General features: G+C 38.3%; 1 protein-coding gene across 15 annotated transcripts in view; it reads right to left on the reverse strand.

The window, feature by feature from the left end:
• TGFBR1 (transforming growth factor beta receptor 1) overlaps positions 1-15,497 on the reverse strand; it is a 46,682-nt gene that overhangs the window by 12,080 nt on the left and 19,105 nt on the right. For 7 of the 15 annotated variants that reach the window (XM_055271711.2, XM_055271708.2, XM_055271714.2 and 4 more), the window contains 3 exons: positions 12,490-12,735; positions 8,843-9,085; positions 3,482-3,712 (listed from right to left, as the gene is read on the reverse strand). In XM_055271711.2, coding sequence (XP_055127686.1) covers positions 3,482-3,712; positions 8,843-9,085; positions 12,490-12,735 — 720 coding nt within the window. The other 8 variants (XM_055271712.2, XM_055271709.2, XM_063636875.1 and 5 more) reach the window with 5 other exon arrangements.

A 15,497-nucleotide genomic window follows, 5' to 3' on the forward strand; every position in this document is an offset into this window, starting at 1 on the left:
TTCTCCTTTTGTACAAGAATAACATCTTACTTTGTAAGACTGTTAAGATTTAAAAAACAGAATACTAGATTCTTTAGGTAAGAAGTACATAAACTGCACTCTTTCTTTCCCTGCTGGTTGTAAAACAAAAGAAAAAATCCATATTGACATGAAACAGCTTCTATTTTGAAGGTATTTGGCTGAAGAAGAAAACCAACTCTGATTAGAAGAGATTAAGAAAGGAATAGAAACTTTTCAGAAGATTCTGAAGGAGATTTCTGGGTACATTTAAAAGGACTTAGTATTAATTTGTTCTTCATGAACTTTATAAACTGATTCTGTCCAAACTAGCACCCTTGCTTTTCCTTGATATAGGCACATCACTAGCTTATTTGCATGCTTCTTAACCATTACTGAATTTTGAAAAGCTCACAAATACAAGAAACAAAGTGGAAGACAGGCAGATGGAAGAAAGTTAAACCGCAGGTTACGGACAAGGCAGAAGGAAGGTTATATGTAAGGGGCCATACATATAAAGGGCTGCCAGGGGTGGAATTAACTAAATCAGGAGAAGATAAAGGAACTGGGGTGGAGGGGCTAGGCTCAGAGAAAGTACATTAACCCCTGACAAAGAAGAAGGAAGGGGAGTAGGGAAGAGCCAGTAGGGTCAGCTAGTTCTCATAGTGACCACCAGATGACAGCATCAGCCTGGTTAGAAGTTCAGGGCACAGACTCACCAACATTTTGTGCTGCTGTGTTTGTAACTTGGAATGTGACAAAATCCAGACCCTGCGTGAGGTTTAAGCTTTCAAATGGAGATTTGAGTTGCCAACATGGTAGAGTTTGAAACCATGAATGTGGCTATGTTCTTAAGGAAGAAATTACCACTTATAAAATCAGTACCTTCATATGAATCAGCAAGAAGAGTAAAGAGTTGAGAAAACAAAGACAACTATGAAGAAGTAAGAAGGAACAAGGAAAGTCTAGGGTCATCAAACTTAGTAAATAAAGAAAAGGTTGTTTTAAGAGTTGGGCGAGGAAATAAGTGGTGTTAGAGGCAGAAACGAAAATGAGAACTAAGGATTCGGTCAGACTGATTACTATTTTTTGTTGTTGTTGTTGTTGTTGTTTTTTGAGACGGAGTCTCCCTGTGTCGCCCAGGCTGGAGTGCAGTGGTGTGATCTCGGCTGATTGCAACCTCCACCTCCCGGGTTCAAGCAATACTCTGCCTTAGCTTCCCGAGTAGCTGGGATTACAGGCACCTGCCACCGTGCCTGGCGAATTTTTTTGTATTTTTAGTAGAGATGGGGTTTCATCATCTTGGCCAGGCTGCTCTTGAACTCTTGACCTCGTGATCCACCCACCTTGGCTTCCCAAAATGCTGGGATTACAGGCGTGAGCCACTGTGCCCGGCCTGTTTTGTTTTGAACTTAAGAGGTATTGCATTGTCAGGTGCCACTGATAATCGCTACCTACATCCATCATATACATCACTGCCCCGTCTTAATCAAACACTATATACCTCCACATATGATGCAATAGGATGTATATAATATCCTTAGTATGTATTTCGAGAAAACCAATAAAACTCCAATTAGGTTTAGCTTCTAAATCTAACTACCAGTTTTTAGAAAAGATAGAAGAACAAGTTAAGAGACACTATGGAAATGCAATTAGCAAAATCCAGAATGTGATAGGCCCTTCAGGACAAACAATCCCATTTCTTCAACAAATAAACTGCGAGAGGAGAAAAAAGATGAAGGGGGGACCTAAAGATTTTAAGACACATAAGAGAAATATCAACTAAATATAATGTGTGGACTTAGAATCATAATTTGAATAAATAATTTTTTTAATAGGAGACAATTATAAAATTGAACCTAACTGGATATTTGATAACATTTAAAAAATTGACAATGGTAGTGTGGTTGTTTCATAAAAAATTTCCTCATCATTTGAAGATACAAATTACATTTTGTAAGTGTTTACGGATGAAAACATATTGTCTGGGACCAGCTTCAAATAACACAGTTAGGGCAGAGTAGGCGGGATCAGACATCAATTATGATTGGCAGTGACCTGACAACTGTTGAAGCTGGACGATGAGGGATCACTGTAACTACTCCGCTTTTCTACATATTGGAAATTTTCTACAAATAAGTCAACAACAACAACAAAAAAGCAGTACATGCTTGTAAATAAATTTGAAAACCCAGAGAAGCTAAAAGAAAAATCATAAAAATCACCCATAATTACCAACTGAGGTTAAACACTGTTAATATTTGAATAAATAAATATTGCTGAAGTAAACGGAAGGTGGGAGAAGGAAAAAGATGACTACAGGTCTGGCCAAGCTAAGAGATAATGACAGCATTTTTTTTTTTTAATAGGAAAGCTGGGAAATACATTTGATTCAGGGGTAGGGATGACAAGAGTGGAGCTAAAACACAAGTCTCTGACAGAGGCAGTAAAAAAAGGAATCATGGGGGCTGGGCACAGTGGCTTACGCCTGTAATCCCAGCACTTTGGGAGGGCGAGGTGGGTGGATCATGAGGTCAAGAGATGGAGACCATCCTGGCCCACATGGTGAAACCCCATCTCTACTAAAAATACAAACATTAGCTGGGCATGGTGGTGCATGCCTGTAGTCCCAGCTACTTGGGAGGCTAAGGCAGGAGAACCACTTGAACCCAGGAGGCGGAGGCTCCAGTGAGCCGAGATTGCACCACTGTACTCCAGCCTGGCTACAGAGCGAGATTCCATCTCAAAAAAATATATAAAAAAGTAGGAATCGTGGGCATAAAGGTATTAGCGGAAGCTAAGAAAGTGGCAGCAGCACAGTCTAAGATCACTGCTTGCAGTCCCCACTCATTCTGACTCCCTGCTGACAGGCTTCCTTCCTTCTTCAGCATCTGACCTGACGCTGGGCCTCAGGCACCAGCATGATAGGCAAAAAAGTGTCCGTACGGTTACCAATGGCAGGGTGGTTGAAGAAACAATTTATCTCTGAGTTTGCCAGAAGATTCATCTATTTGGTCCTTGGCAACTCAGAACACTGACAAGTTATTTTTACTCTCCCCATAAATAAGGTCAATAGTCTATATTGAAACATCCTACTGGTCAGGAAGAGATTAAAAGGAAACGCCTATCTGAGCCCTATTCTCAAAATTTTGAGCAAGTTAATATATCTTTTCCATATCATGAGTACTCTCAATAACTAACTGCCCTAAACTAAACCAACAAAGTACATGGCTTTTTAAAATAGCTCTTTTATATTTTATAAAACAATAAGAGATTTTAGGAATGCTATCAAGAGTCAAGAAAATCTTTAAGAAGTTCCTAGTTCTAAAAGTTACTGATATATTGTATTTGACTTAATGGGTCTAATCTACATGACAGACATCTATGTCTCATCTACTTTGATGATGGTTAGTCACCATATCTGTAAAGACTTAAAGAGATCTTGTTACACATAACATAAGGAAAAGAAAATGTTACAGACCTTTATTGTCTGCTGCTATAAATCCCAGGATGTTTTCATGACGTAACATTACAGTTTGATAAATCTCTGCCTCACGGAACCACGAACGTTCTTCTCTAGAGGAGAATATCTTAACAGCAACTTCTTCTCCCCGCCACTTTCCTCTCCAAACTTCTCCAAATCGACCTTTGCCAATGCTTTCTTGTAACACAATAGTTCTCGCAATTGTTCTCTGAACAAGCAATGGTAAACCTAAAGGTAAAAATAAATAGTACTCAACACAATCAACAATATTACATGTTTCAAACATCATGATAGGCACTAATGAGTGACCCAGAAAACTGACACTTTAAGCTATCCCTTTAGGAATTTATCTCACCGAGGAGATATGTATTATATTTGCAATAAAATAACTAATTAAAAAAGGAAAATAAGATAATAAATATAATAAAAGAATCCAAAAACTCCTGCTACAGGGTCAAGGTAGGCTTTGTAAAAGTAAGTTGAATTTTGACTACCCCTTAAATACGGTGGTTAGGCAGGAAGAATGTGCAGGCAAAGGTAGAGGGAAATGAATGACACATTTTTAGGCAAGCAGCTTGGGCAATCAGAGAGAGGATATATGTGGCAAAGCAGTGAAAGAGAAAGTAAGCTGTCACCAGAAGATAAAGAGTACTGAATACCAAGCTCAAAATAACCAATGAGAGCTTTAGGTAAAAGAGGAAACTTTGAAGATTTCTGAGAAAAAGGGCCATGGCTGGAAGCAAGATAATTTTAAAATCTTATATTAGAAAGATGAATCTCGTAACAGTTTCACTGATGGGAGGAAAAAAGGATGTGAACGCAGAAACACAGAAGTACATTCTGGCTTTTTAATAAATCAGTAAAAATCACCACAGAAACTATTTCAAGGAAAGCTATTTACTTGCTAACAACTGGCCACACAGGCAACACCAGTATCTTGAAGAACAAAGCTAAGTAACTTACCTTGGTAATGGAGCACTGTTTTTCCACTAATGGAACCTGGCTTTCTCCAAAATATGTATTTTTAAGTATTGCCATTTACTTCATTTAAAAAGGTTGACTAACTTACCTGCAACATTTAAGTTGCACTATATGTGAGACAATCACTTAATATCCTATCCCCCATCCGTAAGTGTCATTTTAAATTACATTGACACTAACAAAGAAAATGCCAGTGTAAATCATGTTCCTCACTAGTATCTTATTTATACAATCTATATACACATAAATCGGTGTCATTTATAATCTATACTCAAAGCTGCTTACTAGATCAAATTAACCCAATGACAGTAAATGAAATGATCTGCTCTCTTTGGTTCCCTGATGTGAAATGCTTATAAATCCAAACGTTGAATCTTTAAAGCGATCAGAAGCTCTTCTTAAGTTTCTCAAACAGGTCCTTTCTTCCTCTTGCTCTACCCTCCCCACCTCCTGTAAAGTAGTTAGCAGTCTAACTATAAATAACTGTTTGTGTTTATAAGGAGGCTGCTAGTTAGAAACAGATATGTCAGAAATCCTTATTTAAATCATAGAGCTCTTTCGCACTATGAATAATCAATTCTAATTATGTTGTTTAGTGTAGATACTAATTTATTACATTTTATGAAAGCCTTGCAGAGGGCCACACCACAGACTTAAAAGTACACTTAGGAGTTAATTTCAGGAGACTAATCTGGAAATTGCAAAGACAAGTAATAAAAAAGAAAAAGGAATCACAAACACAAATTCTGAAAACACCTGACAGGTTCAGGACTTGTGTGAATGGTATGGTCAAGAAAGGCCAACAGGACGAGGAAAGTTTTTGTCTTCCCCTTTATCACTGGATTCTAGATGTCAATTAAAATTAAAAAGCAAATCTTGATCCATTGTATTATCTATATTGGGTTACTTCACATGAATAGTTCAGCATTTTTAAAAAGTTAACAATTGGCCAGGCACAGTGACTCACACCTCTAATCTCAGCACTTTGGGAGGCCGAGGTGATTGGATCACTAGAGATCAGGAGTTCAAAACCAGCCTGGCCAACATGGTGAAACCTGGTCTCTACTAAATATACAAAAATTAGCTGGGCATGGTGGTGCACACCTGTAATCCCAGCTAGTCAGGAGGCTGAGGCAGGAGAATTGCTTGAACTCAGGAGGTGAAGGCTGCAGAGAGCTGAGATCCCGCCACTGCACTCCAGCCTGGGCAACAGAGTGAAACTCCGTCTCCAAAAAAAAAAACAAAAAAAAAAAGTAACGATTTTCTTCTAAAGATAAAACTGAATAGGCCTAATTTAGATCTCTATATTCTCTGCTTTACTCTTCTATACCTTTAGAACTGTTTGAGAGAAAACTTCAAAAGGGAAACAGGGACTCCACAGCCTCACATGCAGTGAACAGGAAATAAGACCTGAACAACATGCATATATTACAAGAGCTCATAAGCTGCACAAGCCCTAACAAACACTGGCCTAGAAGACTCACTTTCAAAAGCTGGCACATATGCACATGTGCACACTCACACACTTGGCGTACAGCTGCCAGAACCCAGCTCTTCATTGTATTCTCTGAAGTTCCCAAGTTAAAAGCACAGTCTTTAGAGGTAGAGATAGGGCCTTTCCTTAATTATGGTCATGGTACTAAGTAATAAACGTATGAATTCAGAATGTGAAATGCTTATACCCTTTCCTCAATTAATGAAAGAACTAAAAACAGAGTATTATAAACACATATTTACTTATTCACAGGCACTAGTCTCATGCCTAAGGTGGTATTAAGGATTTATAATGAATAGAAGGGAAACAGATGGCATTTTCTGCTATTATTCACCAGAAGATGGCTTCTGCCTGGATAGGTTTGGAGGGAATTCAGTACACAATGAACTATGACAGGCAAAGGAGGCCTTAAACTAAGTTTTGTACAATGTGGTCAACTGTTACCGTATGTTAGATTTTTCCTCCAAGTATGTTTTCAATAAGAGTAACACTTGTCATTTGGACATAACTTTACAATTTACCAAGCGCTGTCATGCAAACATTTTGTCTGGCTTGAACTCACAACAATCCAATGATGTGCACAGAGTCCATCACTTTCATTTTAAAGATGAAATAACTCAAGCATGAGACATTGGTTAACTGCCCAAAGCCACAGAGCTAGCAAGCAATGCAGACAAGTTTTTGCGGGGTAAGGCATAAAAGGAGGGAGAGAAGCTTTCAAAGAACAGAGAGCTATGGTCCCTCATAGATCTAGAAATATATATATATATATATATATATATATATATATATATATATATATATATATATATATATAACGGAAACAGAATTATTCCATTGTTTTTCATGTTTATATCTAAAAGGTTAATGAAGATACGCTTATTCAGTAATCAACTGCCACCCACACACCAATTCCTTTAATCAGTTAGGTGGGCTTATTCCACTGTGGCAAGTGGCATGAGCGCTGTGTCTTTCTGGAGTATAAGTTTAGAAACAAGAGAACAGGTCTGAGGGATTAATTCCAAATATCTGTAGCCATCCTGATTTTCTTTGACTCTGGTCCTTGATTATCACAGTTTTGAGCAGGATGACTTCTAGAATGAGCAAAATCTTTTTGAAGATCTGAACTGAGAATAAATGGGAAGTCCCAGGAAAGCTCTAAAATAACCTCTGTCCACCACTCCTGCCCAAAGACTATCACACCTTCAGTACTAAGACTGCTTCATCTAAGTCCAAACTCTCATGTCTTCCTTGCACAACTGTTTCAGGAATCCCTAAGCTTGCCTTCTGGGACCTGAGCTCCAGTGCGAGCCTGTGTGTGTCCTAGTAGCCAAGGAGAGAGCTCTCTTACTGAATACATATGGCCAAATTCTATAGAAGAATAATTCAGGTAATAAAATCAGTTTCTTCATTCTTAAATGAATGGATATACACACACCAATATATATTCATTTCCTTAAAATAAATAGACATTTGTCATTATATGAGCTTTCTGCAACATTAGATGTGATTTTATGCTTCAGAATTATATTCTTACCCAGTCACAACTTCTGCTTTAATATTCCTTTAATATCACTCAATTATAAAATTAGTGAAAATTTTTTTTTTTTTTTTTTGAGATGGAGTCTCACTCTATTGACCAGGCTGGAGTGTAGTGGTGCAATCTCAGCTAACTGCAACCTCCACCTCCCAGGTTCAGGCGATTCTGTCTCGGCCTCCCAAGTAGCTGGGACTACAGGCGCATGCCACTATGCCTGGCTAACTTTTTTGTATTTTTAATAGAGATGGGGTTTCACCAAAATTAGTGAAATTTTCATTATATACGCTTTCCAAATTTTCACTTTATTCATGAATTTAGTCCTTATTTGAAGATGACTCATACTTTTCAAAGGATAGTACATCTCATTTAAAAGTCTTAACAAACCACTTGAAGTGTTTTTTATCAACAGTATGGGTTCCATATTTTTGATGAGGAAACAGAAGCCCAAAGAGGAAACATGTTGTAACCAAGGTTATACAGCCAATCAATGACAAAGCTTGCCCTGAAACCTAGATCTATTTATTCTTAGCCAACTGTCAAATTCTAAAAACATAGGGGATAGGAATGTTCCTCTCTTAATATTTTTCCAAATCACATGCAAGAAAAAGTAAAAGATAACCCCCTTTCAGTTTAAACATGAAGCACTGCTATGCCAAAATCCACCTTGGGATGACTCTGACAATTAGCTCATCTACTTCTGATGCCACAAATATCAACAAATAGAACTGAGAAAAGAAAACCTCATTAGGGGCCAAAACCACATTAAATAAGAAGGTGGTTAGACATTTTTCTCAAGTGAGAAAATGACATAAGAGTTCATTAGTTTAATTTTAAAAAACCAGGCCTGTACGAAAGACAATTTCATATAATGTTTAAAAAGCAAATAACCTTCACAATTCTGAAAACATTTCTGTCATGCCTGTTTTCAAATTTAAACATCAAGCTGCTAAACAATCCTGAATAGAATGGGTTAGCTGCAGATCATTTGAACATCTTTGACCTTCAGCTTCAACTATATGAGAATAATTGTTCTTATCCTTTCTACCTCACAGTGATGAAAAACATATTAAATTATACAAGTGAGAACGCTTTGAAATTTATACCACCACGGAGCTGACTTACTGACTTGCTTTGTAATCGTTAAATTAGTAAGTTCTAATCTATTTTAAACCAGCCACAGTCATATATACATCAAGCTTAAAGATTTTTATTAGGTTCAAACCTGCAATATTATTTATACTATCTCACATTCTAGCAAGTTGGCTTATTAGCAAACTAATAAAATAAGTATCGCTTAATTTTAAAAAGACGTCTTAGGAAAAAGAAGAAACAATTACATTACCTGAGCCAGAACCTGACGTTGTCATATCATAAATTAAGTCTTTCAACGTAGTACCCTCTGAAATAAAGGGGCGATCTAATGAAGGGTCCTCTTCATTTGGCACTCGATGGTGAATGACAGTGCGGTTGTGGCAGATATAGACCATCAACATGAGTGAGATGCAGACGAAGCACACTGGTCCAGCAATGACAGCTGCCAGTTCCACGGGACCAAGGCCAGGTGATGACTTTACTGAAAAAGGGCCTTGAGTGAAATAAACATCAACAACAACAAAAACACTGTAGGTGGCAACCCCCATTTTCCTAATCCTACACAATTCCTGCAGCTGGCGACTGCCACCACTTAGCCAAAGAGCCTCATTACAGCAGTTTATAGGGCTCAAACCCAGAAGAAGTGAATCATTCAGTCTTCTCCCACTAGGCCTCCTTTTATGCACACCAGCTCTGTCAGCACCCACTTACTCCTTCTGTATTCTTCAGCCATCATTACAAGGCCAGCTGCCGCCAATATCATAGGACCTTCCCCAGTTATCACATCAGGTCACTAATACCAATAACCTGTAACAATACCCATTAACATCTCCTTAAAAATCATATATTTTTTTAAAGTATGTTTGGCTTGTCTTCTTGTTCCAAGGCCAGTACATGCTCATAGCAAGAAAAACAACAAGAAACAATAACAAAATATCAAAACAAACGAAAAAAAAAACCACACATACATCTTCATCACTTCCAAACAACTCACATTTCAGTATATATATCTCTCTACCAATTTTTTTTTTTTTTTTTTTTTTTTTTGAGACGGATTTTCACTCTTGTTGCCCAGGCTGGAGTTGGCTCACTGCAACCTCCGCCTCCCGGGTTCAAGCGATTCTCCTGCCTGAGCCTCCCAAGTAGCTGGGATTACAAACATATGCCACCATATCTGGCTAATTTTTGTATCTCAGTAGAGACGGGGTTTCACCATGCTGCTCAGGCTGGTCTCGAACTCCTGACCTGAAGTGATCCACCCACCTTGGCTTCCCAAAGTGCTGGGATTACAGGCATGAGCCGTGCCCGGCCAATAGCTCCACCAATTTTTTAAAGCCAGAACACATCTTTTGCTTTTTTTTTTTTTTTTTAACAGAGTTTGCATATATATACTTTTTATACTATCTTAACCTCCTGGACTTTTAAGTCCAGATCATTTTCTTGTAACTTCTATTAATAATTAAGATTTTCTGGTTGTTTCGGAAAATTACAATTATTTTGACATTCATCCTGAGTCTTACTGGTTTACTGCTTACCACTATTTCTTTCATATCACATCTTTCCCATTCCTAAGATCTTCAGTGGATTAATCTCTTAACATACAGAATCCTATTTCTAGTAATTTCTTTCAGCAGAGTCCATGCGTCCTTGTACACTGAACTTAGCTGTGGCAAGAAGGCTGTTGCCTTTGCATATGAAAAATCTTGGCCTATTTCAAGAATTTTAGGTGACTGCAAAAATGTTCCATTTGCCCTTTGATATTTAAGCAGAAAATCTGAACCTTTTTTTTTTTTTTTTACCTTTTATAGGTAACCAATGTTTATGTGTGTTAAATGCTTATATAATTCTTTTATTCTTGAAATTGATATTTTTTATTATGTGTGTTTGGATTAATATTTTTTCACTAATTTTGCCTAGTATTCTGTCTTCTTTCTGGTCTCATGCCTTTTTCTGGAATTCTGATAATAAGCATATTGGATCATATAAATCTGTTCCCTATATCTCTTAATATGCTCACCAACTGTCTTTTCTCTGAATTGTAACACAGTTTCTTAAGCTTGTCCCAAACTTGACTATAAAATTATGGCATCCAGTCTGTTGTTCGCTCTCAATAGTGCATTTTTAAAAACATTCATCAGTTGGGCTTTTCTTCTGAAAGCAACCTTTAACAACTGTGAAATGTTCTCATTTCATAGTGAATAACTGAAAATAGACCCTGGACTGTTTGAAAGTTCTTCCCTATCATGTGGTAAACCTATTTCATAGGATGACATCTAGTCTATCTAGTTCAGACTACTTCTTTTGAATTCCTAACTTTTCATTAGTAATTTTTTGCTGTTTGCTTATCCTAGAGCTGGAAATGAGAAGCTTATATATGTTCATTAGAAACATGAGAAATGAGGTGACTTCTTCACAAGGTTTTGTAAATATTTATTCAGATATTTCAAGCTCGGATGAAGGAAATGGGAAATTCTGGAATTATCCTTTTCTTTGCCACATTATAACTGCAGATGCTTTCATCAAAGTCACAAAGATATTGCAGTCCGACCAACCCTTACCACGGGGGAGCTGCATTATCATGCTGAACAGGGGGAGGACTGGCCTTTTCCTTCTGCGCTACAGCAGTGCTTCCTCCTTTAATTAGCACAATGCCTGGACCAACTTGAGTGGAAAGTGAGCAACTGTGTCTGCTCCTCTGAGCACTGAAGCCAGGTGCTTCCTAAAAGGGAACTGAGAGTTTGCCCCTGTACCCTAACCTCACCCCCAATCCCTTGTCTAAGTTACTGGTTGGACTTTTCTATGACTAACCTTTCTTATATGGCTAGTCAATTCTTTACTAGTCTGGTGTCATCTGTACTGTAAATTGCAGAAGTTCCTCACAAGTGCTGGCATGTGGGTGGCATTCTACCATTAATCCCACTAGCATTAATACAGGTTGCCCTCATTTTTATATTCCTTTGGGATCTGGGGAAAGAGGTAAGAGTTAAATACATGTGCTCAGACTTCCATATTAAACCGGAATCTTAAAATTAAAAAGTTTATGAAGCCTTCAAACTGCTGGTTCTGCCAGGAAATTTTATTTATTTATTATCTTTTTTTTGAGACAGAGCCTCACTCTGTCACCCAGGCTGGAGTGCAGTGGCACAATCTCGGCTCACTGCAACCTCTGCCTCCCAGGTTCAAAGATTCTTGTGCCTCAGCCACCCAAGTAGCTGGGATTACAAGCATGTGCCACCATGCCCAGCTAATTTTTGTTATTTTAGTAGAGATAGGGTTTTGCCATGTTGGCCAGGCTGGTCTCGAACTTCTGGCCTCAAGTGATCTGCCCACCTCAGGCCTTCTTAGGTGCTGGGATTACAGGCATGAGCCACCACACCCAGCCCCAGGAAATTTTAAATGTAAACTACAGGTGAAGGACCAAAACTCTAGAAATCATGTATAATTAATTTATGCAAAAGATCGTAAAACAAGCTGAAATTACAAAATGAAAACATCTAGACTGTTTAGTGCTGCTCTGAATCCCCACTCATTAAAAGACTGTGATTGCTTTAAAAGATAGGAGCATTATATAAGGAAGAAGAAATTCACTCTGAGAACAAAGTAGAGACAATCTGAAGATGTTGTTGTGGGCTTTGTCAGAGTTTGCTTTTATCTATCCTTTTAGGTATAACCGACCTCAGAGGAAGTCCACCCTGGAACCACCTTCTTAAACAACACATACCCAGGAGGCAGGATCTTGGCTACTCTTATAGGTCTATAACAATGGACAAGTCACTTCTTGCCTCTAAACGGAATGAGTTGGATTAGACAATTTCTATGATCCCTTCCAGTTCTAAAATCACAGAGTATGAGGAGTTTGTCTTGTAGTATCTAGGAAAAAAATTTTATACAACTTACCAGTAGTTGGAAGTTCTATTTTATTGCAATGGTCCTGATTGCAGCAATATGTTGTAGTCACAGACCCAGTTTTTGAAGAGGGCGCACATACAAACGGCCTATCTCGAGGAATTAAGTCAATTTCAGCTATACACATGCTGTTGTGTATAACTTTGTCTGTGGTCTCTGTGACAGAGACAAAGCAGAGCCCATCTGTCACACAAGTAAAATTGTCTTTTGTACAGAGGTGGCAGAAACACTGTAACGCTGGAAAAAGAGAAAGATTCAATTAGAAAAAAATCTCAAGGTTAACAGTTTGAAATTATCCAATATTCACTCTAATAATACATTCTTGATCCTATTATCACACAATTTCTATGCACTGTTCAAAAAACAACTATTTGTTGCTCTTAGAAGTTTCAAATTATATTAAGAACCACATACACATAGAAGCCCAAGGAAATGTAGTAACACTTGGACCCAGGTTTTTTCCTGAAGTTTTTTGCTTCCAAGTATAGAAAAATTTTGTTATGCTCAATTTCATCAAAGCAAGGCAAGCATTTGCCTTCCCATTAGAAACAAAGTACATTTAAATTTGTAATGGTTATACTTTTTTTTTTTTTTTTTTTACCAGCCCCAAACTAAACATTCACATACTCCTCCTTTGAGAAGCAATGTGTGACAACACCACCACCCATTAACTGTAGGCTAATGCCATTTCAGTGGCTTTCTGGATAATGGAGTAACGGAAACAGATTTGTACTGAGCCAGACACTCTCTATTCCTCTTGGTGCAAACCCTAAAAAAGACATGTATATTCTGGCCAGGACTGGGGCATTCTCTTAGGGAAGCCAAGCAGACTACACCCGTAACAATACATACATGCTCCAACCACAGAAGCAACCTAATTACAGAAATGACTGGCGGCAAAACATTAGCTTCATGCCCACTTGTATCTACTTGATCTTTATGGCTCAACCTCAGGAGTGACCTCCTTAGGGAAGCCTTCTAATTATTACCAACACCTTCTCATACACACAGATACACCTTCAACCATGCTCTCTGATGAAGTGCGCTCCAAAACGCACATTGCTTACCAGAATTACTAGTTTTGTTTTTCTTTCTCCTATGAAACTGTAAACTCCTTGAGGCCAGATACCCGTATTAGTCATTTCTGTCAGTCTGCCATCTAACACCATGCCTCATGCACAGCAGCATTCAAAAAATACTTGTTGAATCACAATGATAGAATGTGTGCATAATTTCACCATGGTCGCATGAAATTGCAAAGCACAGGCATGTTCTTAAATCCAAACATTCCAATTACTTGTTGGCAAGGGAATAAAAAGGAGTCTAGGTACATGGAATGGCCATCTATGACGAGAGCAGCGAGGTCTACTCTATCTAGAAAAGGAGTGGCTAGGCAGACAGGGGCAGGATAGACAGAGCTAACTCCCTGAACAGCTAACTTGCTGTACAAGAAAGGGTTAACTCAGCAGGACTGAGTTGCTCAAACCCTGCATATTCCTAAGAAAGACTTGTCTTCAAAACTGGCCTTGGCTAGCTCCTGGTAGATGAGCTCTGAACCTTTGGAATATTCTCCCTGATAAGAATATTTCTGTATGCCTGAGGCCTTGGGTCCCATGGTACCAATTTTGTCAGACAGCTTATTCTAACAATGTGATTTACAGTGAACACCTATTACTGCTGGGGGGCCAGGCAGAAGTCTGAGGGGCTGATGCCTGTCATGCAGGTGCTGCAAGCCTAAGTGACTGACCATCAATAAAAACCCTGGACACCAAGGCTCAAGTGAACTTCCCTGGTTGACAACTTCTTGCATGTTGTCACACATTGTAGTTGAGAGAATTAAGGCCATCTATGCTATGCCACTGGAATGGGACACCTGGAAACTTGTGTCTGATTTCTCCTAGACTTCACCCCGGGTGCCTTTTCCTTTTGCTGATGTTAACTGTATGGTTTTGCTGTAATACACTATAACCATGACTGTAATAGCTTTTCTGAGTCCTGTGAGTCCTTCTAGCAAATGAAGTCAGAGGGTGGCCCTGCAGACTCCCAACTCACTTGCTCAACTCAAATTCAGGAATGTCAGGTTCTCCTCAAGTAGCTGTTTCTTGGTTGCTGGCTTAATTCACATACTTGTCTATTATCTTTACAGACCAGTAAAGTTTTACCTTAATCATTATTAAAAATGCTTTCTTTATTCATAGACAGGTCAGCTATTTGCTTCCTAAGTATGAAAGAAACTCAAGGAAATTACAAGGAAGAGACACAATCATAATAAAGACTGCTAAAAGAGACAGTAAATTATTCATGACAAGGTGTGATGGTGATGGCTGTCTGGGTATAATTTCCTAAGGAGGAATTCTGAACCAGGAATTCATGGACTGGCTTCAGAGGTACATGAATCCCATAAAACTATAAGCCAAATGTTATACGTATTTACATTTTCAAGGAAAAGTTTTCAAAGTCACTCACAAAGGAGTCTGTGACCCACAAAGCATTAAAACTACCACCATAGGAGATTGTCATAATTCTCTCCTAAATCCTCTTTACTCATGATTAGTCATTCGACCCATGTTTTCTAAGCATTACTTTTATCAGTTACTCTACCAAAAGCTTAGTACACAAAGATCAATAACTAATGGTCACAGCACTTGAAGAGCTCCAATGACAAGTGAAGGAGAACACTGTAATACAATGTGGTAACTGCTATACATAAAAAATATTGCCCTGAATACTCTCCTAGTTCTCAGATCACCATGGCTCCCCTATGCTGATGAGATAAGGGACCTAGTCTAACAAGACTTTTAGTTTGGGGTTCCAATTTACTTCTCACATGGCAAATGCTATCTAGGGCCACACACCTCTCACCTTTATAATAATCATGTCTTTCATGACCTTGGTCTTTACACATACCATCTCTCTGTCTAGTTTAAACCTATCTTCTTATCTGACTCATCCTTTAAGACCCTATTTCAACAGGATCTTTGCCATTATGTGCTCTAAAC

This window comes from Symphalangus syndactylus, chromosome 3 (genome assembly GCF_028878055.3).
Source record: "Symphalangus syndactylus isolate Jambi chromosome 3, NHGRI_mSymSyn1-v2.1_pri, whole genome shotgun sequence".
Taxonomy (NCBI): domain Eukaryota; kingdom Metazoa; phylum Chordata; class Mammalia; order Primates; family Hylobatidae; genus Symphalangus; species Symphalangus syndactylus.